At 34.1% G+C, this 25,376-nt stretch overlaps 2 protein-coding genes across 2 annotated transcripts in view; one reads left to right on the top strand and one right to left on the bottom strand.

Annotated features, from left to right (window-relative positions):
* Positions 1-1,838: 1,838 nt before the first annotated feature.
* Positions 1,839-23,777, bottom strand: Lon (lon protease homolog, mitochondrial). Its single transcript, XM_089101442.1, has 3 exons — positions 23,680-23,777; positions 7,773-10,078; positions 1,839-2,290 (listed from the first exon to the last, which is right to left on the bottom strand). Exons 1-3 carry the CDS (start codon positions 23,736-23,738, stop codon positions 1,854-1,856), a joined length of 2,802 nt encoding a protein of 933 aa, XP_088957568.1. The 5' UTR covers positions 23,739-23,777; the 3' UTR covers positions 1,839-1,853.
* Positions 23,778-23,859: 82 nt separating this feature from the next.
* The window catches only part of LOC148943851 (ATP-dependent clpX-like chaperone, mitochondrial), a 59,229-nt gene continuing 57,712 nt past the window's right edge, over positions 23,860-25,376 (top strand). Inside the window, exon 1 of the mRNA XM_089101873.1 lies at positions 23,860-23,999. Coding sequence (XP_088957999.1) covers positions 23,921-23,999 — 79 coding nt within the window. The 5' untranslated portion in view covers positions 23,860-23,920. The remainder of the gene's footprint in view (positions 24,000-25,376) is intronic.

The raw sequence follows: 25,376 nt of genomic DNA, 5'->3' as shown, positions 1-25,376 counted from the left end.
TTTTAAGAAGAATAAAAACTATAAAGCTGATTTTGGTGAAAAATAAACATAGTAGAACAGTCGACACGACGCTTAGAAGCAGAAAACAAGATTTGTGCGTGAAACGTCCGAGTCGAACTTCATTTTTCGCAAAATATATCACAAAACGTTAACTTCATATCCCGCATTGCAGCCGATTCATGAGAATTTAGCAAAAAGTTTGCAATAAGACAATGGACAAGATCAGGACTCGCACCCTTTTTAAAGCCGGACTGGTAATATGGTGAGGTACAAATATCAGTAATCTGGTGCAGTCAATATTAAGGAATCGAAAATTTTACTGAAAACCGGTGCAACAGTTATGGGCCGATATGAAGAGCAAGTTTTGGGATCTTTCCCATTTTTAATAACAAGCGTTGGTAGACCACTATGCAAGATTGATCGAATTAGCAGCTCAGAGTAAAGTGCGAGGCTCGAAATTGAGAGAAATATTCCTATATATGAGGACGACTTCCGCCCCCTAATCTATCCGCTTAAGTTCCAGCATATAAATTTCGATCATACTCTCAGTAAAGCATAAGTTAAATCCAGGTGTAAAGAATGGGGACTTAGGGAGGGGGCAGGCTCATGTGTACGTTTGTATGTATTTCAAGGCCATGTATAAAAAAAACGATTGGCCACTTTGAAGGACACTTCCGATTTACAGGCCCCCCAACGTTTTAAACAGAATTATCTTTTGCCGCAATGTACCTGTGAATGTTTGATCTAATGATGATGGTAAAAAACTAATTTATAAGATACACTATGCTACACTCAAGGTAGTAAAATATAACACTTTTTTTAAACCAGTTTCATTTATTTTATTTGGCGAATATTTTGCATATTTATATCGACCAGTTATTCTATAATATCGAAAATTAAATTAAATTGTAATATGATTAATGAAATATTTACCAAAGATGCTCATCTTCAAATTATTATAACTATTCCAAGTATTTGTGGCGTCATTCATATGAAAAAGTTTTCTACAATTAAGGCTCTAAACGAATTTTCACAAAGTATGCTAATTTTTATACAAAAAAAAATTGTGTTGTTTTCGCAAAAAATTAGGATATACATATAATTATGCCTGGTTTAATAAGTACCACGTGTCCGGTGGAAAATTATTTATTCAAGTAAAATTAATCTGTAGTTCGAGTTGCTCAAAGCATAGGTTGCTGGAAAATCAATTTCTCTTGTCTTAGGGAACAAATTGATTAACAACTACTACTACTAACAGCTCACTGTAACACCAAGCCGCCCGAGTCCAGAATAGCTACGCATACTCCTCCTCCATCCCAATTTATTTAAAAGCTCCCTCTTTATACCCAGCCAAGAAGTTCCCATTTCCCTTGAATCTTTCCTTGCGACATCCTCCCTCCCCATTCAGGGGCGAAGTGCTTTTCGTTTAGCCCTAGACGGTTGCCCGGCAAGGACGACCTGTCATCCCCTATCCGCAGAAAGTATCCTAGCCTTTTCAACCTTTCTCTCATTATAGCCCTAGAAAGCGGGATTGACCCACATTTTTCGTTCAGCTTGCTGTTTGAGATATGGTCAGTCACTCGGGTACCCAAAATAATCCGTAGATAATTTCGCTGGAAAAGATCTAGAAAACCTTCTTCCGTTTTTCGGAGCGCCCACGCTTCAGAACCATGCCTGATCACTGTCATCACTGTAGCTTCCAATATTCTAATTTTGGTGCGTAGAATTACCTTCCTATTCTTCCAAACTTTTTTCAACTGTGACAGACCACCTTGAGCCTTGGCTATATACAATTCTTCTGGTGAAAAACAGGCAACCCTTTAATTAAATTAAGCATAAAAAATGACTGATATTTATTCAAAAGCAATTTTAAATAATTCACTATAATGGTCAACAAAATGCACTTCGAGTCCTTCGGTGATAAAAGGTTGGAGATCGTCAAAATCTTTTCGATTCTCACCAGGAAGAATAACACAATTAACCCCTACCCTTTTTGCAGCAATAACCTTTTCTTTAATCCCACCCACAGGGAGGATCTTGCCAGTAAGCGATATTTCACCAGTCATGGCCAAGTTGGGCTTAACTGGTTTTTTCATTGCTAGTGATAACAGGGCAGTAACTATGGTACATCCAGCAGAGGGCCCGTCTTTGGGCGTGGCACCTTCGGGTACATGTAAATGGGTGTGTGCCTCGTTTAGGAATGAATTAGAGGGGTCGATTTCGTTCAAAAACATTTTTGCAAAGGTATAAGCAATCTGAGTAGATTCTTTCATGACGTCTCCAAGATGACCTGGAAAAAGAAATTTCAATTTATTTACTGATTAAAAACGTTAAAACGAAATAGAAGATGGAAGAGTTTTTAAAGGGTTGTTTCGAATGGGGCCTTTTATCATTTTTGTTTTACCATCAGTAGAAAAAGACTGAGCTAGCAACTTCACAGAATCAAGTTATTGATTCTATAAAGAATCAATAATTGATTATCTATAATTGATCATAATTGATTATCTATTATAAGATTGACCTAAAAAGAGTTCTCAATCTATTTGCTTTATAAAACTTTCAAGAAGACGAAATAAAAAGTAAGAGGGATATTTGCAGGGATGCATGGGCACCCATATGGGGGGGGGAGCTGCAGCCCCCCCCCCCTGGCTGAATGATTCTGCCTTATATTTTATATTTTTGTTTTGAGATTTCTATTATACAGCACTGGAAGTGCCGATTAGACCCGATAAGCCCCCTCCCCTAAAATTTAGCATATGGCGCCAATGCAGAGATGTTTCCAATTGGATCTTCTATAATTAATACTTTTTGCAGAGTTATTTCGATTATAGGTAAAGATTGTCATTAAATCGAGTTCTCAACTTATTTACTTCTTAGAATCGTTTTAGAACTTTCATGGAGACTAAACAAAAGTTAAAAGAGTTTTTGCAAGGATGTTCACAACTGGATCTTTTATTGTTATCTTTTTTTAGTTTATTTTATTATGAGTAGAAAAGTATTTAGTTAACGCTTTGGAGAAGTAAGCTATTGAAGAAACAATAAGCCTGTTCTTTTGCACTAAGATCTTACATCTAAGATCTCACATCTTTCTGCAAAGATTTCCGTTCTTTTAACTAATCTTTGTTCTAAGAATTTACAGCTCACTGATGTTAGCAAAAAATGTGATGGACGCCATCTTTCTGCCATAGAGAACAATGATGAGAGAACTTTGATGATATACTCATCATTATTCTTAGACCGCTGATCAGAGCAGAATGATGAAAGACGTTTGCAAAAGAACGATATAAGATGTAACATATTAGTGCTAAGATTTCACTTTAAAGCGTTCTTTGTCAAAAGATGCAAGATCTTAGCACAAAGATGAGTTAAAGAACGGCCCTAATATCTATTATAAAGGGAAAAAATTATTCAAATCAAGATTACTGAATACTAATTAACTATACTGATTATACAGTATTAACATACAATATATAACATATAAATAATGTAATATTATATAATATCAATATGTGATATGATGTGATATTTAGCATCATTATGCTTAATTATGATAATATATTGATAAAAATATAATAATTATTATATGTAATAAATAATTATGATAATTATTTCTATAATGAAATTATATAATCATAATTTATATAATAATAAATTATATCATAGTAATATAATAATACTAATATCAATTAATATTAATAAGTAACTCAATTAAAAAAAGATCATCATCAGTGAGAAGATAACCTAAAAAAAAGACTATTAAAAAAAGAAAACTCAACTTATTTATTTCTTAAAAGATTTTTTAAATTTAAATGAAAATTAAAAAAAAAACAGAAGAGTTTTTGCATGGTTGAGTCTAATTGGATCTTATATTATTACTTTTCCTTCATATTACTATCGGTAGAAGAAGACTGATCTAACAACGTTGGAGAAGTTCTGCACAAAAAAAGCATTTATTTCAATGAAAACGAAAATTCTATTTTTGTAACCACACTTATAAACTATTCAAAAGCAGGAAGCATGGTTATACTTTTCAAATAATTAGTCCTATTTATAAATCAATTTTTGAAGTGTTATTATCTTCTAATCTCTATCTTTTTATATTACTCCTTCAAGATCTTAGTGTTTAGAACGACACATCGTAGACTCATCCTTGACGACAAAAGAGAGCGGCGATGGGTGTGTTGAATACCAACGGTGAGGATAAACAAAGCTGCCACCTAACGTATGGTGTTAGAAAAGATCTCGCAAGCCTAAACCTTGCCAAGTCACTAGACAAAGTTGGCGTATCGCCAACTTATCGGAGCTAGAATGATAATCACGTCAGACTTACAAAAAAATACATTACTATTAGTCAAGTCTATATCCAGGGGGTAAGGATTACGGGTTAACCCCCCTCCCCCCCCCCCAAAAAAAAAAAAAAACTGACTGTGGCGTCGGAAAAACTCCGACAAAATGCACCTCCAGGCGTCAAAGGACTAAGTCGAAATAGAAAATAAGCTCTGGTAAAAAGAAAATGTTGACAACGATTGACAGATATATTTTTCTTAGATTTTCTTAACTGATATTCTTCTTCTTAAGAAAAACACCTGAAATCCTAAACGGGCTCTTTTCGGCTTCCAACTGCAGTTTTTCCCATTCATAATACATTGCACAAAATCAATAATTCAACATGAATATTGATATTTTCCCTGAATGTTCGCTATTCTTAAGATTAAAAAAGAAATGTAAGCGGGAAATTTTAATTGATCATTAAGTCCATCTAGTGTCGGATTTTAGAACCTTCTTCTTTAAAACAGTAACTAAACTGGAGATTTGTTGAACAGGCTACTTAAAATCATTTGGTAATAGGTTTCGTAAAAAAAAAACAGTTAAAAAAATTGTTTAACTTTTAGAAATTCAAAACTTATAGAAACTTGAACTATATTTGAACAAGCGTTTTTTCTAAAGCGTTTTATTTCTGCATGAGCGACCTTCTATAGTTTTTTTTTTAATGGGTGTTTTGTGTCAAAAAATTCTGTTTCGTTATCATCATTGAAAAGTGATAAATTTGCCCTCCCCCCAAGATTTCGAAAAATAAAATTTTCCTCTGTCCCTCCCTAGATTTTGTGAATTAAGAAGTTTGATATTTGAAGTTCCTGATACGCTCACTGTTCTTTAACAGAAATTCATCTCTTTTGAATAAATATAAAATTCCTGATCCCAGTGAAGCAGTGACAGAACAGAAAATTAATGTTATAAAAGCTGCCGTTAAGGACGTTTATGACGTCCTGCCGTAATATACAGAACGTAGTATACGAGCTATGAATGTAGCTATACACTGAACAAAATTGAATCATTTTTGTTGAAGTGACGTTTTTGTCTCTTTTTCTTCTTTCTTTTTTTACGTAAGTATTTTTTAAAGGTAATCATTTGGTGACAAAAAAAAACTGTTTTGATACTTTAGTAATTGAGACAGATAATCACTTGAGCGAGGCTTTGACCCTAGCCACCCATCCAATCTCGTAGGACAAACAGTGCAACAAAACACAATCTACCACAAAGAAGAGTCAATAGGCCATGAAAAGACTTATAAAACTTAAAACCATAACTGAACAAGCGTTTTTTCTTACTATACCTTACGGTAATAATAGTAACTCTGAAACAAAACACGTACCCAATAGCCAAAATTAACGGATTAAATTGGATTTAGGAAACTAAAAAAACGGATACATCAAAAGAATCAGATTTTATGCTGATTTCAAATATATAAGTTTCATCAAGTTTAGTCATACCCATCAAAAGTTACGCGCCTGAGAAAATTTGCCTTATTTCCGAAAAAAGTGGAAGACATCCCCTAAAAGTCATAGAAATTTGGTGAAAATCACACCATCCGATTCAGCGTATCAGAGAACCATACTATAGAAGTTTTAAGCTCCTATATGCCAAAATGTGGAATTTTGCATTTTTTTTGCCAGAAGAAAGATCACGGATGCGTGTTTATTTGTTCTTTTTTTTCAGGCGTGATCATATCGAACCAGTGGTCCTAGAATATTGTGGGAGGACTCGTTCGAACGGAAATTAAAATTTCTAGTGCCCTTTTTAAGTGATCACAAAAAATGAAGAGAAATTAGGCCCCCTCCCACGCTCTTTTTTTCCCAAAGTCATCCAATCCAAATTTTGAGATAGCCATTTTGATCAGCATGCTGGAAACATACAGTAACTATGTCTCTGAGGATGACTTAATCCCCCACATTCTTTTTTGTAGTTGTGAGGGGGGGGGGGCTCGGGGGGTACGGGGGACGATCTTTCCACGGAGGGAGTTTTCATGGGGGAAGGGACATTGCTATGAAGGACATGCCAGATTTCTCAGCATTATTTAAAAAAACGATCAGATAATAAATAATAAAAAAAACAATTTTTTCAACTGAAAGTAAGGAGATACATCAAAATTTAAAACGAACAGAAATTAATATGTACATGATTGGGTTCGCCCCCTAGTCATTACCTCGCTATTTACGCTAAAGTTTTTTTTTTACTTTCATCAGAGCTATTTATTCTAATTAACGGCCTTTGTGATTAAGGGGTCATTATTAAAGAATTGGAACAAAATTTGAACTTTAGCATAAAGAGCGAGGTATTGACTAGGGGGCGAACCCCCTAGTATGCGTAATAAAAATATACGAATATAGAAGTTCGTTACGTAAGTTAATTCGTAAGTTACGTCAGAACAAAATTTCGAGAAAGCCATTTAGCCAAAAAAGAGTAAAATTAATATGCAAATTTCTTTTTAATTATTCATGTACGGTGAGCCAAAATAAAAGCTGCATTAGCTAAAAAAAGTTCAGAAATTAAATTTTTTTTTTTTTAACTGAAAGTAAGGAGCAACATTAAAACTTAAAACGAACAAAAATTATTCCGCATATGAAAGAGGCTGCTCCCTTCTCAACCCCTCGCTCTTTACCCTTCAGCTAAAGCTTGACTCTGTCTCACATCTTTGTTTTTTAAACAATAAAAAACTTTAGCGTAAAGAGCGAGGGGTGAGGAGGCAGCCCCATTCATATAGAGAATAATTTCTGTTCGTTTTAAGTTTTAATGTTGCTCCTTACTTTCAGTTAAAAAAAACTTTTTTTTTATTTAATTTCTTTAAAAGAGCAGATATGACACTTCAGTTAAAAACGTGGAATTACTTGCAATTAGTTGAGCATGGATATTATAAGTACACTCTGCAGACTTGGTAAGCTAAAAGGCCCTCGATCATAGTTTATGAGATCAACACATAAGTTGCAACCAAGACGGTGTCCTTGGCCGGGGTACCACGTTTGACCCCCACCCTCCAAAATATTTTCCCCGATTCATAAATCGGTTGTATAAATAGAGATAACAAGACTTCTGTATTTTTCCTAAGAAACTTCTCTGATTAGTAAACTGATGTTAAAAATGTACGTAAAAAAACATCTCCTCCCCCCCCCCACCCCCCAACAATACTCTTTTGGTGACTCCCGGTATCGAAAACCCTGGATATGACCTTGGTTGTGGCCGGTATTTTGATTCATGAAGAAGTAAATACGTGCTTTTTAGGCCCTCTTTAGTCGTTGAACAAAAATAACTGTACATACCTTTACATCTTTTACGTAAGTATATACTTCATTGAGTCCTTTTTCCCAAAAAAAAAGAAAAAGGAAAGAACAAGAGCGAGAAAACAAAAGAAGAAATAAACTTGAAAGAAAAGAAAAAGAAGAAACAAAAGAAAAGGGAAAGAATGAGAAAAGGAAGGAAAGAAGATGTAAGCTCACCTGTGGCTTCCAAAGATCCGACTGACTCCTTATCAACATCTTTGCGTTGCGTCAACGGTCGGCGAAGAGAGGTCTCTATATACAAAGTTGATCCACCCATTGATGTCCATGCTAATCCCATTACTACACCCGGAGGAGTACCATCATAAAGTCTATCATGAGTAAATATTGGCTTTCCGACAAAATCCTGTAAATTACTTTCAGTTACGGACACATGATCTAGTTCTTTCCTGGTTAATTTCACTGCAGCTTTTCTAAAAACCTTTCCAATTTGTTTCTTAAGACTTCTTACCCCCGATTCACGGCAGTAAGATTTGATCAACTTGTGCAGAGCATCATCTGATATATCAATTGAATCAGATGTCACACCCGTCTCTTTTTCAGTTTGCGGAATCAAATATCGCTTAGCAATTGCCAATTTCTCTTCTGCAACATACCCTGATACTTCGATCATCTCCATCCTGTCTCTTAATGGCTCAGGAATTGTGTCTAACACGTTCGCAGTACAGATGAATAGAACTTTTGAAAGATCAACTGGTACGTCTAAATAATGGTCCAAGAAGTTTTTATTCTGCTCTGGGTCCAACAACTCCAACAGAGCTGATGATGGGTCCCCTTGATAGCCTCGACCAATTTTATCAACTTCATCAATAAGAACAAGTGGATTTTCGGTTTTAACCTTCTTTAAGCATTGTATAACTTTGCCAGGCATCGCACCAACATACGTCCTTCTATGACCCTTTATTTCAGCAACGTCTGTCATTCCTCCAACGCTGAATCTAAAATATTCTCTATTTAAAGCTCGGGCAATGGAACGTGCAATACTGGTTTTACCAGTCCCAGGTGGTCCGTAGAAACACAAGATTTTACCCTGTGTTGATCCTTTTAAGTTACTAACGGCAATAAACTCAAGGATTCTCTTTTTAACGTCCTCCATGCCGTAGTGGTCCTCGTCAAGTATTTCACTCGCTTTGTCGAACTCAAGGCTCTCGTCACTAGTCACTCCCCAAGGAAGAGTCGTGAGCCAATCTAAATAATTTCGAGTGACATTAAATTCAGATGAATGATTATCAAGAAAACCTAATTTATTCAGTTCTTCTTCAATTACATCCATAACATGTTTAGGAACTGTCCTCTCCTTCAGTCGCTCTCTAAATTTTTCGTCAATTGCATCTTTGTCATCCTTTTCAAGGCCCAGCTCCTTTTTAATAACTTTCAATTGCTCCATCAGCATATACTTTCTATGCGCTGTTTTCACTTTTTCTTCAACTTCCTTTCCAATTTTTTGTTGAAGTCTACTAAGTTGCAGCTCTTTTTTCAAAAGCTGCAGCGCTAGCATCAGCCTCTGCGGTATACTTATTTCTTCTAAAACCTTTTGCAGTTCGCTAGGTTCTGCACCTGTAAGAGAAGCTGCTAAGTCAGACAAATAAACAGGGTTATCAATAACTCTTTGACCTTGGTGGAGAACTTGCTGTATAGATTCTCTATATAAAGGATTTAAAGCGATAATATCACGTATTGTTTTAATAATTTCTTGCATTAATGCTTTAACTTCTTCCGTTTGCTTAAATTCTTCATGGGTCACGTTTTCAACTTGAGCTAATAGAAATGGTTGGGATTTGGTTGATGGCTCTTGTGCCTCCTCTTTTTCTTTTGGCACACCATCCTCAATTGTTTGCTCAATCGCTTCTGTATTCTCAGTTTTACGTTTCCTTAATTTCCGTCGTCTGGGCTTTTCTTCTTCTTCAATAAGCTGTTGGACAATTCTTATTCTCCTGTGAGCCATTACAATCATCCGAAGTTTATCACCGAGATCTTGAAGTTCGTGAATTTGTACAAACGTACCCACTGGATACACATCGTCCATCTTTTCAACAACTTCATTATCGTCTTCATTTCTCTTGAGAAAAACTCCAGCATAAGGTTGATTCAATTTCACCTTTCTTCTAATAACATCTATGAGCTCTTTATTACTTATTTCAACTATTTTAATGAATCTTGGGAAAACAGGGTTTCTATTAATCGCTATGACAGGCACATGAGGCCAAACTTCAGGAACTGTCAAAGCTGCAGGTAATTGGCTAACCACAGGATTTGCATAGACATAAGGATCACCTCCATCCCCTTCACCAGCATTGCCACCAGTAATAGAATCATTGTCATTGCCATCATCAGCTTTGGAAGAGCATAAAGCTTTTGGTACTTGAAAGGGCTTTAGTAAGGGATATTCTGAGGTTAGTTTTGATTTATCATTCTGTCCTAATAAGTGGACTGGCTTTGCACAAGTAATGAAGCTTGCAGATTGCCTGAAAAGTGATATTTTAAAAAACTTTAAATATATTTTAAAAAATCTGGAAAAGGATAAACAACTATTGTGGTGTAGCACAGTTTCTTGAGGATTAAAATTCTTGTAATGCAACTATAAATTGATCCGTTTTTTTCAACTCCTTTCTTTACGGCTTTTCAGCTTCAAAAATTATTACACAGCATCTGCGGGTACTATGAAAAATCGGATTACATTCAAATTTGGCATAAGAACTTGCATTAGAAGACTTTCATTACACGAAAACCATGAGTGAATATATGGATTTTTTTTCAAACGTAATTAAAAGTTCACTATACAACAAAGTTTTATGGAACCACAAAGCTGCAGTTAAAAATACTTTCACAGTGTAACTATGGGGCAATTATGGGGCAATAACTCAACTGTATATTTAATAAAATATGAACTCTTTTGCAGAACACAAAGCTGCAAGACCAATTATGTCCCTACATGAAGAATATGCAGAGGTTAAAAAGTAAATTCATATTTTAAGAAAAGAGAGCTCAATCAGCACCAACTTCGAGAGGTTTCGAGAGGTGTAACCACTGTCCAGTAATTCTTGTGCTCAAAACATTATTGCTCTTACTTTTATATCTTACACACAAAAATCACCCTCGTTGGGGTGAGACATTTTGAATAACACTTGAAGTGGATAAAAGGTCAAAACATCTTGAGTAAGAAAAGGGGGAGGGGAAGGGAGGAGTAGGGAAAGGGAGAGGGGATCACAACTTCATAAATACGTTGAAAACAGGAAAATTATGCATCAAATATTAAAAATCTCAGAAAAAATAATACAAGTCTAAGCAAATAAAAGAACAAAACTGCATGAGTGGAGCAGGGGAAGGGGATTAAACTTCCGAAATACATCAAAATACTAAAATTATGCTTTAAAAATATAATAAATCCCACACAATATTGTGGATAGATCAACAAAAGACCAAAAGAGCATGAGAAAGACTGAAATAAATTACGCGTAAAATATCATAGATCCCAGAAAAAATTATCAGGATAGAAACAAATAAAAGATCAAAACACCTTGAGGGGGGGGACAACTTCGAAAATACATTAATAATAGGAAAATTATGAAAAATATCATAAATCCCAGAAGAGAATGTAAAGACATCCAGATTTTAGGTGGAGACATAAGCCCCATCACCTTCCAGATATGGATTCTAGTTTACTAAGAGGACATGTGAGACATTGTATATCACAGATTCAGGGAGGGGGAAGATAGAAAACTTGAAAATTGCAGTGATAAGCTATTGGTAGGCCAAATTTTTCCATTTTAATTTGTTATGATTCAGGTCATATGAGCATAGCATTTAGGGTATCCCCTCGTGCCCAAATGTGATGCACAAGATTATGATATTTCGACCAGGTGGGGTTTCAGTCTAACAAATTTTCAATAGCATAAAACGAACTCTTATGAAACTACGTTTCAGATTTATGACTTTTGGGTATCTCTAATGTCTATGCAATTTTTTTGGCATTAAATTATTGGAAAGCAAACATCGATTAACTGAAGTAACAGTTATAATAAAATTTTCAATCAATGCAAATGAATACCTCATGATAACAGATATAGATGTTTCATCTGCGAGTAGAATTGGAAAACTAATATTTTCCTGCAAACTTTCGGGAACATCAGTACCGTGGATCAGAAATAAAAGCAGACCTAATACTGAACCTTGAGGGACACCAATATCTTTAAGGATATTTAAATTAGACAAATTTTCATCAAGATCAACAGCAATTTTGCGTCCACACACATCTATGCAATAACAAGAGCTCGATTAAGGTTTTAAATAAAAAGAAAAATCTAAGCATAAAATGACACTCTGGCCCTTAGAAGCTTTAGGTGGCCCTACTTCTGTTTGTGTCATTTTTATTTGTTTTCAGTTTGAATTAATTATTCATTTTACTTTTTGTTTGTTTTAGGATTCATTTATTTATTGATAGTCATTCTGCTTTATATCTTTGAAATTTTATATGACTTTATTTTTGCTCAGCTTGGGTTTTAATAAAGCTACATTTTTCTTTGAAAAAAAAAACATTTTTTGAAGAGCGTTTTTATAAAGATTTTAATGCTTTTTTAATTGATTTTTTTAACTTAGTTAGTATTGGAAATGGTTGAACTTTTTGTTTTAGTTTTTCGTCTAAGAATTAAAATATAGGTCTTTTTGGAGACCACACTGCCTTTTTATGTTGTAAAAATAATAGTTCAACAGGGACAAATCCTTTAATTTCACAGTGAAATAATAAAAAATTATCTGGATATTTCGTTCACATTTAGAGTGGCCGTCTTCAGCAGATAAACTAAAACTATTTTTATTATGTTCAAAAATGTCTCTCTGATTTCTAGGGATCAGGGGTTAAAACAAGTTTTTAGGGGAAACCATTGAAATTAAAAAAAATCTCATTTAAAAACTTGACTTTGAACAGAGATGCAGGTGAATTTGGCTTCAATTCAATTTATGATTATTTACTACAGTCAAATAAAATAAATTTCGCTTCTCTCAATGCCATTGACTTTTGTTTCTCTGATTCACAAAAAACATCATGTCACTGACCTGGAAACTGGGACGTTAGAGAGATTTGCATCTGTAACTGCTTTGAAGAAAATAGCAGCGCTAAACAATATGTAATTAATTTGTTGTTTTGTATAAATGTTGATGTTTTATTTATAATATTATAGTTTATCTGCTGAAGACGGCCACTGTGTATGCGACCAAAATATCCAGAGATTGTTTTGTTGTCCACTGTCAAATAAAAGGATTTGTCTCTATTGAGCTGTCATTTGTAAGAATTAAAATATTGGCTTGGAATTTAAATTTTCGACAAAATCTGAATATTCGATCAAAAGCTTTGATAGGCTTCCCTTTTGAAAGTTTGAAAAAAGGATTTCTTTTGGTCCATATTATAGAATGATGCAGTAGTGTTGTAAAATTACTGTAAAATAAAAATTTGTAAAATAAGATAAAACTGGTAAATAAGATACTGTCTAGAAAACAAAAGGATAAAATCTGGCGTTCTTTGCCGCTATCGAAAAAGCTCTGTATTGTATTTAAATTTTTTTAAATTGTTAAAGGTGACATTAGGCTATTTTTTTTTTTTAATTACTACAGAATTCGGAGTACATGGGGAGAGGGTTATTATTCATAAGTTGAAAATCTGCATAATTTGTGTGTTTGTTTGTTGTTGTTTTTTTTTAATTTGAGACCACCTATTTTGCTGCAAATTCATATTTGTTTGAATAAATGGTTCTCAAGACCATTTATTAAAAGAAGTTTTCTTTTGGTCTTTAAAAATAAATTGAGAATGCAAACATATTTGTTTCCCTAGTATTTTGTCTGAATTGAGGCTCTTTGGTCCTACAATTTTCACTATGGAGTTTTATATGGCCTAAAATTTCACAGCATATCAGCCTAAAAAAATCAAATTGTTTAAGCAAAAAAAAAAGTTACGCAAAAAAGTTTTTTTGTGCCAAAGAATCAGTGTAACCATTCACCGAAAATTTTAAGCAAAACAATTTTGTGCGAAAAAGAATCAATGTAACCATATTCCCCCCACCCCTCCCCCCCCCAAAAAAAAACTATGGTCCTGGTCAAGCAGCACAGGTCAAGTTTTCTTATCCTAAAATTTGCAAACTGATCAGAGAAAACAATATTTGACCCAATTTTTTGGCTTCACGAATTAATAAAGCCTATTTTTCAAAAACTTTGCTTCTCTCAGGCTTGATTAATCTAGTAGGCCTAAGTAACTAGTCGATCAGAGACAACATAAATTTGGGCATACGTTGGGATTCAAGAATCACTGCAATATTTTTCCGCCCAAAGCTTTTGTCTGTATTGAGGTTTCCATGTTTTTGTTTAAATACCCTTTAGGTCTACGGCAATCTGAGAAAATTAAATTTGTTGGCATACTGCTATATAGGGGAGAACGGGGCGAAATTGGACAGGGGCAAACTTGGACGTCGAACCTGACAACTAGCCTATTGCTTCTATCAATCCACAAAAAATAGGGTAGATGGGGCTTATGTATGTCTACATTGGCGGGAAGTTTGAAATCTAACGGAACTGTTAACACCAGGATAAGAGGTAAGAAAGTTTTTAGATGCTTAAAAAAATCTGGGAGTCGCAACATCAGTTCGATTTGCGGTAACAAAAGGTGGTAGTTTTTCTTTGTTGTTGATGTTGTACAGTTGCTAGATACATCCTCTATCTATGCCCTGAGTTTGATTTGTCTATTCCAAGTACTTCTTTTTCAGGACGCCATTTTCTAAAATTGGTTCGATAGGGGCGAGATTGGACAGAAATTCGGGGGCGACTTTGGACACTGTCCAAGGTCGCCCCGTGTGTCCAACTTCACCCTGTGCTATGTTTGTTTATCATTTTAGAGAACGTCTTTGCCTCTTTGGAGGCAATTTTTAGAGAATTTCTTAACTAATATTTGGAGTTTGATCGATGATGCTAGATGGCGTTGCTTGTGTGTAGATGTGTTTTTTTTCGCACAACACAACGAGGTTAAGTTGGCTGTTTCATTAGCTTAATGAAAGGAGCAACATTAAAACTTAAAACGAACAGAAATTATTCCGTATATCCCCTCCTCAACGTCAATAAAAACACTTCAAAATATTTTTTTTTGTCCAGCTCTGTAAGTTACAAGCCTATCTTAGACGAAAGAATATTCCATCTCGGTTTGGGCATCAGCAGCCAAAAATCATTTTCGAATTTGTTTTCAGCATGGGAGTCCACCTGGAGTTGAATGGAGAAACGAAATTTAAGGCCCCATTTTTTGTGCAAAATCTTCTTGTTATTGGTCTGATTATACCATTTTTATGCCTTAAATTCATGGCTTCTTTCAATTTACCTCTACCCTAGTAAAGATTCAAGGTCCACTTGCCCCCCTCCAACACTTTCTGAAAATTTCAGCTTGATACCCAAAGTCATTCCAAAGATATTCCAGAAACACTATTTTGATAACATCATACCACATGGTGTCTTTTGACTTATCTTGTTACTTATATGGGGATATATTCCAGTTCTCACAGGGCCTTATATTGCAAAAAATTTAGGCCGATTATAAACTATAGAATTTTTAGCTCAGGATATTCTATATGGTATAAATTTACTTCTTATGTATGAGTTTTGTGTTTTCAGTAAAATGCTAGTTTTGTACAATCCAACAATCATAGGAAAATATTATCAGCTGCATTATTTACGCCAGTTTTAAATAAAATGTCTGCCAATTTTACATAATATGTCTACGCAAATTATATTCTTGTAATAATATTCTTGTTTTTAAGTCTAAATGTCAGGCTTTGGTTCCATTTGCAAAAATTTCGTTTTTTTTAACATTATTTCACAACAAAGATATTTATTTAAAAATCATGTTTGTAAGAACATTTATATCATGGTGATTTCCCCAGAAAAAGATCTAGTTTAGGCATTTGTAAAGCAGAGGCACTAATACTGCAACTACTAACAACTCACTGTAGCACCAGTCATCTGAGACCAACACAGCAACGCACGCATCTTCTCCATCCCGATCAATTCAAAGCCTCCCTCTTTACACCCTTTCAAGAGTTTTCTATTTCCTTTAAATCTTTTCTTACGAAATCCTCCCACCCTATTCAAGAACAACCTGCTTTTCGTTTGGGCCTTCAATGGTAGGCCAACAACAATGATCTTTGGCAATCTGTCATCCTTCATCTGCAGAATGTGTCCTAGCCATCTCAACCTTTCTCTCATTATAACCCTAGAAAGCGGGATTGAACCACCTTTTCTGTACAGCTTAATGTTTGAGGTAGCCTATGGTCAGTCAGTCATGTACCCAAAACAATCCATAGGCAAATTCCATGGAAAACAAGTAAATCTTCCTCTGTTTTTTGTAATGGAGACATCAAGCTCCATTGAAAACATCAAGCAAAACCTCCTCCATTTTCAGAACAACCATGCCTCAGAACCATACTTGACCACTATCATCACAGTAGCTTCCAATATTTTAATTGTTGTTTGCAGGCTTATCTTCCTATTCTTCCAAAGTTTTTTTCTACTGTAAAAAAAGACCCAGGATCTTGGCTATTCTACTTTACTAATAATACTAGCTGGGTAAGCCAAGCTGTCTACTAAATTGATCTTTCCATCATAAAACAAACAAGAGAGAATTTTTAAGACAGTGAAACTTGCTCAAATCTCAAATGAATATTTCAGCCCTATATTCAAGGGATGTACTCAGCAAAACATAAAAATAAAATAAGATTTAAAGTAAAATGCAACCTATAAAACTAAAATTAAAACAGTCCCAGAATTGTTACTGCAACAAGTTCAAAAAGGAGTCTTGGTTGTTTAAAGTCTCATTGTCTTATATAATTCTTATTGTTTTACCTGTTGTTTGTTTATATCACCTCTTTGTCCACTAAATCAATCTTCTTCTTGTCCAACATCACCTCTTCATAAATTACAACAAATACCACACTGCCTCTCCATCATAAAAACAAACAATAGAGAATTTTTAAAACAGTGAAACTTGCTCAAAATTCAAATGAATATTTCAGTTTTTCACTTATTGTTGGACCTGTTGTTTATTTTTATCACCTGCTCACCTGCACTTATTTCTAGTCTTAGAAACTTAGTTTTCTTAATATTAATTTTCAAACCTATTCTTGTACCTCTTGCATCTCAATTTGATTGTGTGTTCTCTGCTTGTTGTTGCTGTGCTCCTTGGGACAAAGTCCATCAAAGTGATCCATATAACGGGATAGAACACAACCCTGACTAACTCCTGATTCAATAAAAAGCCAGCAACTAATTCATTTTCCTACCTTAGCCACAGCAATAGCTGTTTTGTAAGCAAGCATCAGCTATTTTGCACAAAGCAAACTATGGTTTGCTTTGCATCAAAAGAGCATTCAGAAGGTTTTATCTGCAAACTTCTACCATATTGTATAAGAGGATGGTGTGCCCTGTTGTTGAATACTACTCATCTGTGTGGTATCTGACTAGAAAATCTGATGCACAGTTGATTGAAAAAGTGCAAAGACAAGCGTCCAAAATCATCCCCTATCCAAAATACCTACCTTATGAGCAGAGATTGAGTAGCCTGAGCTTACCATCTCTGCAATTCAGAAGGGACAGAATGGGCTTTGTCAACACTTCTGTATCATAAAGGGTATTGACCCTTTAGGTATTGGGTCTTGTGAAGATTTCTTTGAGCTTAGTCATTATCCATCTAAACAACATAACTCTTTAAAGTTGTACCAGCCAAGGGTATCAAGAAAAGGTGGACAGTGTTCCTTTGTAAACACTTTCAGTAAAATCGATGTTCCACAATTTTATTTATTGATGGATCCTGGGCTAGCTGCTACTTCCATATTATTGTTGTGTTATTGTATATTTGCTGTCGTGTTTATCTTTGTATTGTAGTATAATTTGTTATTGTATCTTTGTCTAGGCCTAGTTTTTTGAGCTTGTCTCCCCATGGGCCTATGTCAATTATATACATGTATATGTTTATAACAAAATGATTGAACTTGAACTTCAGTAAAATTGTGGAACAGGTTACCTGACCATGTATTCTGGTGAATGACGTTGCACCTTTTCAGCATTAGTTGGGTCCTCTTTTTACAGAAGGCAGTACTTAGGACCATGAAATGTAGATTTGTTGCAGGGTATCTTCACTTTTTTTTTTAGGAAGTTTATATATATTTTTTTTTTTAAGTGTTGCTCACAGTATATAATTTGTGTTACATGAGAAAAGTCTATGGCTTATTCCATTTCTGATTAAGATAAAATAAATAACCCTAATCATTTTAATGTATTTGTCTGGTATACCACACAAGGATAGGACCTTTTCTAAAGCTCTTCTATCAGCTAAATTAAATGACTACTTATGATCAATCAAACTGAGCACTAAAGGGGTTTGATGACTCAGGCACACTCAGTTATTAACCTAAGAGTGAAGATTTGGTCAACAAATCATCATGTCTTCCTAAAACAACACTGTTCTTCTTTTTATACTTTCTCTACAGCATCTCCAAGTCTAAAGTGTCATCATACTAAGCAATTTGTTTCCTACAGAAACCTATAATTACTAATGCAATTAGTAATTATAATTGCTAATGTCTCTATAATTACCTCATTTGCTCCTATCATCTTACTTACACAGGAGCTTAATTAGAGTATTCCTAAAATTGCTAGGTACTTCCCTTTTTTTCAAAAGTCAAATCAATAATCTTCAGTAGCTTGTTTCTAACTTCAAAGTCAACACATTAAGAAAGAAAAGAAAATACCATACACTCAGCACATGGGATTATTATTTTTAATTCTTTTTAGTACTGTTCCTAATTTTTCCTCATAAAATAAATCTTTCTTCATATTCAAAGTGTCACAAACTTTTTCATTCTTTTCTATATCTTTTAGTGTAACTCTATCATGGTTTAGTGTATTCTCAAAACGTTCTGCCCATTGCTCTCTAACTCTTTGCTTACCAATAATTGTGGCCCCATCCCAGCCTTTAACTGGGAGAAGTCCTGATTGACAATTCCCTCTTACTTTGTTACATGCCAGTACCACATTTTACTATTATGCTATCTGGCTGCATTTTCCAGATCTTCAGCAATTTCATCAATGACCAATTTTATCCTTTTCATCTATTTGCCACTTTCATTTACAAAGTCCCAATACCTGCATACACAGACACACAGTTTATATAATTAGGCAGTAAGTTCACTGCAGATGATTTCTGGCTCTTCATTCTTGGTACAAAAAAAAGCTCCTCCCACTTATTTCTGCGCTTATTGGTTAGTGTGTATGCGTCAATCAATGAGAAATGGTTACAAGGTGCATTATTCGTAATTGCAAAAGCAGAAAAAAACTTGGTGAGCCGGCCAAGTGATTTGCAAGTGTCCCATCTCACAGGTATTACTTAATTTATATACAATTTATGACTTATTCTATTATTAACATGCTTTTTACTAATCTTTTTTGCCTATGTAGGATTTTATAAAAAAGGGGGAGGGGGGTTGATGAAATTTGTGAAAACAAGGATTTTTTTGTCTTCTAATAACTGGTGGAATAAATGTGATTGTTGCAGGGGCAGATCCAAGATTTTTTAGAGGGGGGGGCGCAAAATAGGTTGATCCAATAAACTTACATTAGCAAGTTTAATTAATGCAAACTTGTGTTAACTATGTAAATTACACTACTTTAGACTACTTTAGGGGGCACCCCTCACCCCCCCTCTCTGGATCCGCCACTGGATGGTTTATCAATTTTTTTTTTTACATTGTGATATTTATTTTTGAGGATATTTATTTTCTAGATAAGACTAGTTTCGTTTTCAATCAATGTTTTCGTATAAAATTGGCAGACCTTTCCTGAACTTTAAACAATAAACACCTTTGTTTGAAAATCTTTGCCCTTTGTGAATTTAGATAGCAATAGCGATTTATATGCAGTGTTACAGCCATACCAATTATTCCCCTTTCTTTCTTTATTCTTTAATATTTTTAATATTCTTTAATTTCTGGTTGTTTTGAGTTTGAGTTATTGTAGGCTTCTATTTCTACTGATCTTAAGTTTAATATGGCCTTTACTTTTCTATAAAAAAAACTTTCTGTTTCATAAAGTTTTTGTAGTATGATATATATATATATATATATATATATATATATATATATATATATATATATATATATATATATATATCAGCACGTACAAACAGCTCCTCTCATTTGATCTGCCATCAGCAGTCCAATTACCCTGGAACACGTATTTTGGCAGAAACTTTCTCAAAATGCCTTTGAAATCAACTTGAGACTTCAAAGCCTAATTCTAATTCCTAAAAACATCTAATAATAACATTGCACTACTAATTACTGATTTTCATGTATGTATTGGTATAAATTAATTTAAAATTAGTTTCTTCAAAATTAGTGTTCCAACGTTGAAGCCAAGTTTTGCATTCAAGAGATCTGAGTTGTCTACCCATGAAAAGATCTAATGTTGCTTATGTTTATACCGGTATATATATACTCTGGAGCAATTGCACCTCAGTCTGGGTTTTTATAATGGGTGAGATAGGGAAAGATCATACTGCTATTATACATACTGTGCACAGACATGAAAGGAGAGACTTCTGCCCTTCCTGCAAAGGTTTTTCAAAAGAACACTTCTATTTCATCAAGTTTCAAGAAGAAGGTGGCCTGAAAATATCTGGTATTTCATGTTTTAAGTCTGCCCATGCATACATTGTTCTTGTTTTAACTCATGTACCCATAAACTGAATCAACACTGATTACCTTAAATTCCACTTGCATGCAATAGGATGATCCTGGTAAAATCAAGAAACAGTAAACACATGGGAAATATATAATCTGGGCTATATATTTGTACATTGAGGGTAAATTATAGTGTCAAAATGTGTTAACTATAACTTTTCTGTATATTATGAGGTAAGAATTATTTTCTTAACATGTTTTGTTCTTAATAGCCCCAATTCTAGGCTTGCATCACTAATTTATGTATCTTATTAGTCTGTAACTAATTTTTAAACTTACATCATAGTTTAAAAATCAAAAACTAGTTATCTTTTGGGGTGTTATCAAGGGCTAAAAATAGAATTTGCCCCAGAGCAATAATTGAATTTAGAAAAAAGGTGTAAATTTACAGTTTTCAACATAATCACTTGGTGCCCATTCTTATGCTTTTACATAGTTCAATAATTGTTTCTGGGGAAATTCTGTTCTGAGCCCCAAAAGTTAAAACAGTCCATAGTAACCAAAAGTTTCAAAACATTTTCAGGAATGAAATTGTCTAGTGAGAAAAAATCACCATTTGAAATTGATTCAGGAATGATGATTATTATTTTCTCTAGTCTTAATACTAAAATGTTATTTTGATAACAATCTTATAGTTTTTTAAAGAGCTTGAAACCCCTTAAAAATGGCATTACAGAAAAACGGATATAATTATTGAGGGGTTTCAGGCTTTTTATTTTAATTCCTACAAATTTATTTTCAAAATAAATTTTACTATTAAGATAAAGGGAAATAATAATTACTGCTGCTGAATCAACTTCAAATGGTAATTTTTTCTTACTATCCATTTTTTTTTAGAAACATGTTTTTAACTTTTGGTACTTTGGGATATTTTGGGCTCAAACATAATTCCCCTAGGACTAGAAGCAATTATTAAATTTCAAAAGAGTGTAAAAAAAGACCAAGTGATAAATTCACACCCTTCCTAGCCTAGCTAAATATGAATGTGCTTATGCATAAATTTACCAACAGTGTTGCTAAATTTAAGGAACAGATTTAGGCTACAGATCATTGAAACCTTGTAAATAAGGGTTAAGCAAAGGCATGAACCTTACAACACTTTCTTTGTGCTTCATTTAAGCAGTAGCCTAGGCTAAATCTAGGCTTAATTCTTTAGGTTTCTTTTATAACAAAAAGATGGTTAAATGAAGTCAAAGACCAGTTCCTTCTAAGACCAGTTAAATTCTAGTTTAACTACTTTTCACTATCTTGGAAAGGGGTTAGGTTAGGACAATGAAACTTTCAGGAATGGGTCTATAGATTAAAGTAGGGCCTGGTAAGGTAGGAAGGTAATTTGAAGTAGCCCATCTACCTCCACTTCTTCTCCCTCTAGAGGGCTCTGATCTTTAAAAACTTTTTTATAAAAGTGACCTTGAAAAATAGATCTTCTGCTTGGATAGAGTACATCAAAACTGTTTACAGCTACACAAATTAGGTCAATCCCAATTTATAAGGTTTTAAAGATATGCAAATGCATTTCCTAAATTCCAAAAAAAAAACATTAATGTAGCTTAAAATTCCACTCAGATAGCAGGAATTACTTTTTCAGAACTAAAGCCAGAGGAAAGAAACTGATAACTGAAATTTAAGGTAAAATGTTGTTTTGTCAAAATTTTGGTAAATATTTTCCAAATCATATTATTGAGTTATGAGTAAAGTGAATATACCACTTGATGCCTTTTTTTATGCTCTTGACAAATATAATAATCATTTTTGTTGGAAATGAATTTTAGCCCCCACCCCTATATATACCAATTCAGGGTAGGCCTATATTTTTTCAAATTAGGGGGGTGAATGTAAATTGTGTGTCAGAAGCATATGAGAGAAGGTTTAAACTGTCCCTCCCCCCCTCTACTGTGCAAATAAAGACCTGGAATTGATCTATATTTAAATTGGGGCTAATACTTGTTTACGGCATAAATTATTGGTATACTCGAAAAGAGCATAAAAAAAGGCATCGAGTGGTATATTCACTTTAGTCAATATATACCAAATCATATTATTGAGTTAGGACAAAGTGAATACACCATTTGATGCCTTTTTTTATGCTGATTACGAATATAATAAGCATTTCTATCGGAAATGAATTTCAGCCCCCCCCCCCCTATATAGGCTATACCTAACCGAACCTAACCCTAAATTGGCCGATATAGGGGGGGGGGCTGAAATTCATTTCTGATAGAAATGCTTATTATATTTGTAAAAAGCATAAAAAAAAGGCATCAAATGGTGTATTCACTTTAGTCCTAACTCAATAATATGATTTGGTATATATTGACCTTCACTTTAGTTGTAACTCAATAGGCTAATATGATTTGGGGTAAAATTCTACTTTAGCTACTTTTGAATATCTTAGAAAGGGGTTATGTTAAGAAAATGAAACTTTCAGGGATGAGTCTACAGGCTAAAGTATGTCCTGGGAAAATATTTTGAAGTACCCACCTCCACTCCTTCTCCCTCTAGACGGTCCTGACCTTTGATGACCTTTAAAAATATGTGAGTTATAGAAGTGAAACCTAGCAAAATAGATCTTCTGCTTAAATGAAGTACAACAAAATTGTTTTCAGCTTCACAACTTTGCTCAATCCCAATTTATAAGGTTTTAAAGATATGCAAATAAATTTCCTAAATTTTGGAAATAAACTATTTATATCTCTTAAAATTCTGATCAAATATTTGAAATTGCATTTTCAGAGCTAAAGCCAGAGAAAAAGAAACTGATAACTAAAAATTAAGGTAAAATGTTGTTTTGTCAAAATTTCAATGGGTATAGACCTGTCATGTAGGCAAATTTCATGACCCTCTAGAGAGAGAAGGAGTGGAGGTAGGTACTTCAAAATAGCCTACCTTCCTGGGACATACTTTAGCCTGTAGACCCATCCCTGAAAGTTTCATTGTCCTAACCTAACCCCTTCCCAAGATAGCCAAAAGTAGCTAAAGTAGAATTTTACCTGATTTGGTAAATATTTACCAAAATTTCAATAGCCTAGTCCTAGCCTAGGTAGGCTATAGACCTGACAAGTAGGCAAACTTCTAAGACTTAGAAATCAGAAGAGGGTTAACATAGAAGTTTGGCAATACCTTTGCAGAGTATTTTTTTGAACTTCAATTTATTACTGAAGTTTTATCATTCTAACCTAGGCTAACCCCTTTCCAAGATAGCCTAGGCTAGTGAAAAGTAGCTGAACTAGAATTTTATGCAAAGATCCCATCATCTTCAATTTTACCCAGAAAATTTATTTTTGCACCAACAATAGAAAAATTACCTAAATTTCAGGCTGTATTTAAACCGTAGGTGCTTCGAAAGCAGCTGCCTGGCCAGCATTTTTCCCTATTATGTAAACGTGCTTTTTCTACTTTTGAAAAAAATATTACAAGCGCTATCTATTTTTATAATATTGTTTCTCAATTCACGGAAGATTGTTGAAGAAGGAATAGTAGTCCGCAAAGAAATAAACCTTAGCATAACTTTTAATCAGGAACTTTTTAATATTTTCAAGCGTGGATATGGCAACAAAATCGTCCATCAGGATAATTAATAGACTACCACTGATTTTGAAACCAATTTATACATCTGGATCTATAGGTAGGTTAACTGTTCTAAAGGCCAATCATAGAATGCTTCTCTAAAATTCATTCTAGGATCTTGGGTAAATTTCTAGGTGACCCTATAATTGAGCTAGGATGAAAGTGAAAACATCATGTGATGCCATTTTAATGCTCTTTCATAATTCAATAATTGCTTCTGGTGCAAGTTGCATCTTGAGGCATGAACATCCAACTTAATGGATAACATTTTGTCCTAGCCCTTCTGATATTAATCAAACTAGGTAGGTAAGTAACTTCCTGCCTAGTTAAATATATATCAGAAGATCTAAGACTCAGTATTATCCACCTAGTAAGATATTCTTGCTGTGCCTAAGAGAAACAATTTATCTGGCTAGTTGGATATTATCCCAAAAACACATAGCCTAATGGAATTTACTTATCCTCCTAGTTGGACATATATCAGGAGTGTCAAGACTTTGTATTATCCACCTAGTTAAATGTTCATGCTGTGCCTAAGAGATATGAATTATCTGGCTAGTTGGACATTAAACCCAAACTGCTTAGAGGATCTTCTTATCTGCCTAGTTGGATGTATATCAGAAACACTAAGCTACATTATTATCCATCTAGGTAGATATTCTCTTTGCCTAAGAGAAACAATTTATCTGGCTAGTTGGATATTAACCCCTAACTGCTTAGAGAATTTTCTTATCTGTCCTGTTGGGTATATATCAGAAACACTAAGCTACATTATTATCCACATAGTTAGATATTCTTGCTGTGCCTAAGAGAAACAATTTATCTGGCTAGTTGGGTATTATCCCAAATCTGTATAATGGAATTTACTTATCCTCCTAGTTGGATATATATCAGGAGTGTTAAGACTTGGTTTTATCCATCTAGTTAGATGTTCATGCTGTGCCTAAGAGAAATGAATTATCTGGCTAGTTGGATGTTAACCCCAAACAGCTTAGAGAATCTTAGGTAAATTTTTACCAAATCATATTATTGAGTTTCAAATAAAGTGAATATACCATTTGATGCCTTTTTCATGCTGTTTACAAATATAACAACCATTTCTATTAGAAATGAATTTTAGCCCCCCCCCCCCCTATATATGTCAATTCAGGATATATATTTGCACATATGGGGGTACTGTGCCTAAGAGGAACGAATTATCTGGCTAGTTGGATATTAACCCCAAAATGCTTAGAGAATCTTCTTATCTGCCTAGTTGGATATATATCCAAAACAATAAGCTATGTTATTATCCAACTAGGTAGATATTCTGTATATTGCATAGACAGTCAAATATTCAGCTAGGTAGGTAAAGGTGTAAGAGTCTTAAAAATATTATTATCTGTCTAGCATGATATTTAATCTTGATACTAAGTGTAGTTGGATATTATTTTTA

This window comes from Artemia sp. Qi Xiang Cuo, chromosome 15 (assembly GCF_049724085.1).
Source record: "Artemia sp. Qi Xiang Cuo chromosome 15, ASM4972408v1, whole genome shotgun sequence".
NCBI lineage: Eukaryota > Metazoa > Arthropoda > Branchiopoda > Anostraca > Artemiidae > Artemia > Artemia sp. Qi Xiang Cuo.
This window is presented reverse-complemented; position numbering and strand designations above follow the sequence as displayed.

Excerpts from the sequence above, each read along its gene's own strand:
- Lon (XM_089101442.1), bottom strand. The coding sequence starts at position 23,738 with ATGCTGGCCAGGCAGCTGCTTTCGAAGCACCTACGGTTTAAATACAGC. Across the intron at positions 10,079-23,679 it reads AAATACAGCCTGAAATTTAG|GCAATCTGCAAGCTTCATTA; the intron begins GTAATTTTTCTA and ends ATCACTTTTCAG. Across the intron at positions 2,291-7,772 it reads CGGATCTTTGGAAGCCACAG|GTCATCTTGGAGACGTCATG; the intron begins GTGAGCTTACAT and ends TTCTTTTTCCAG.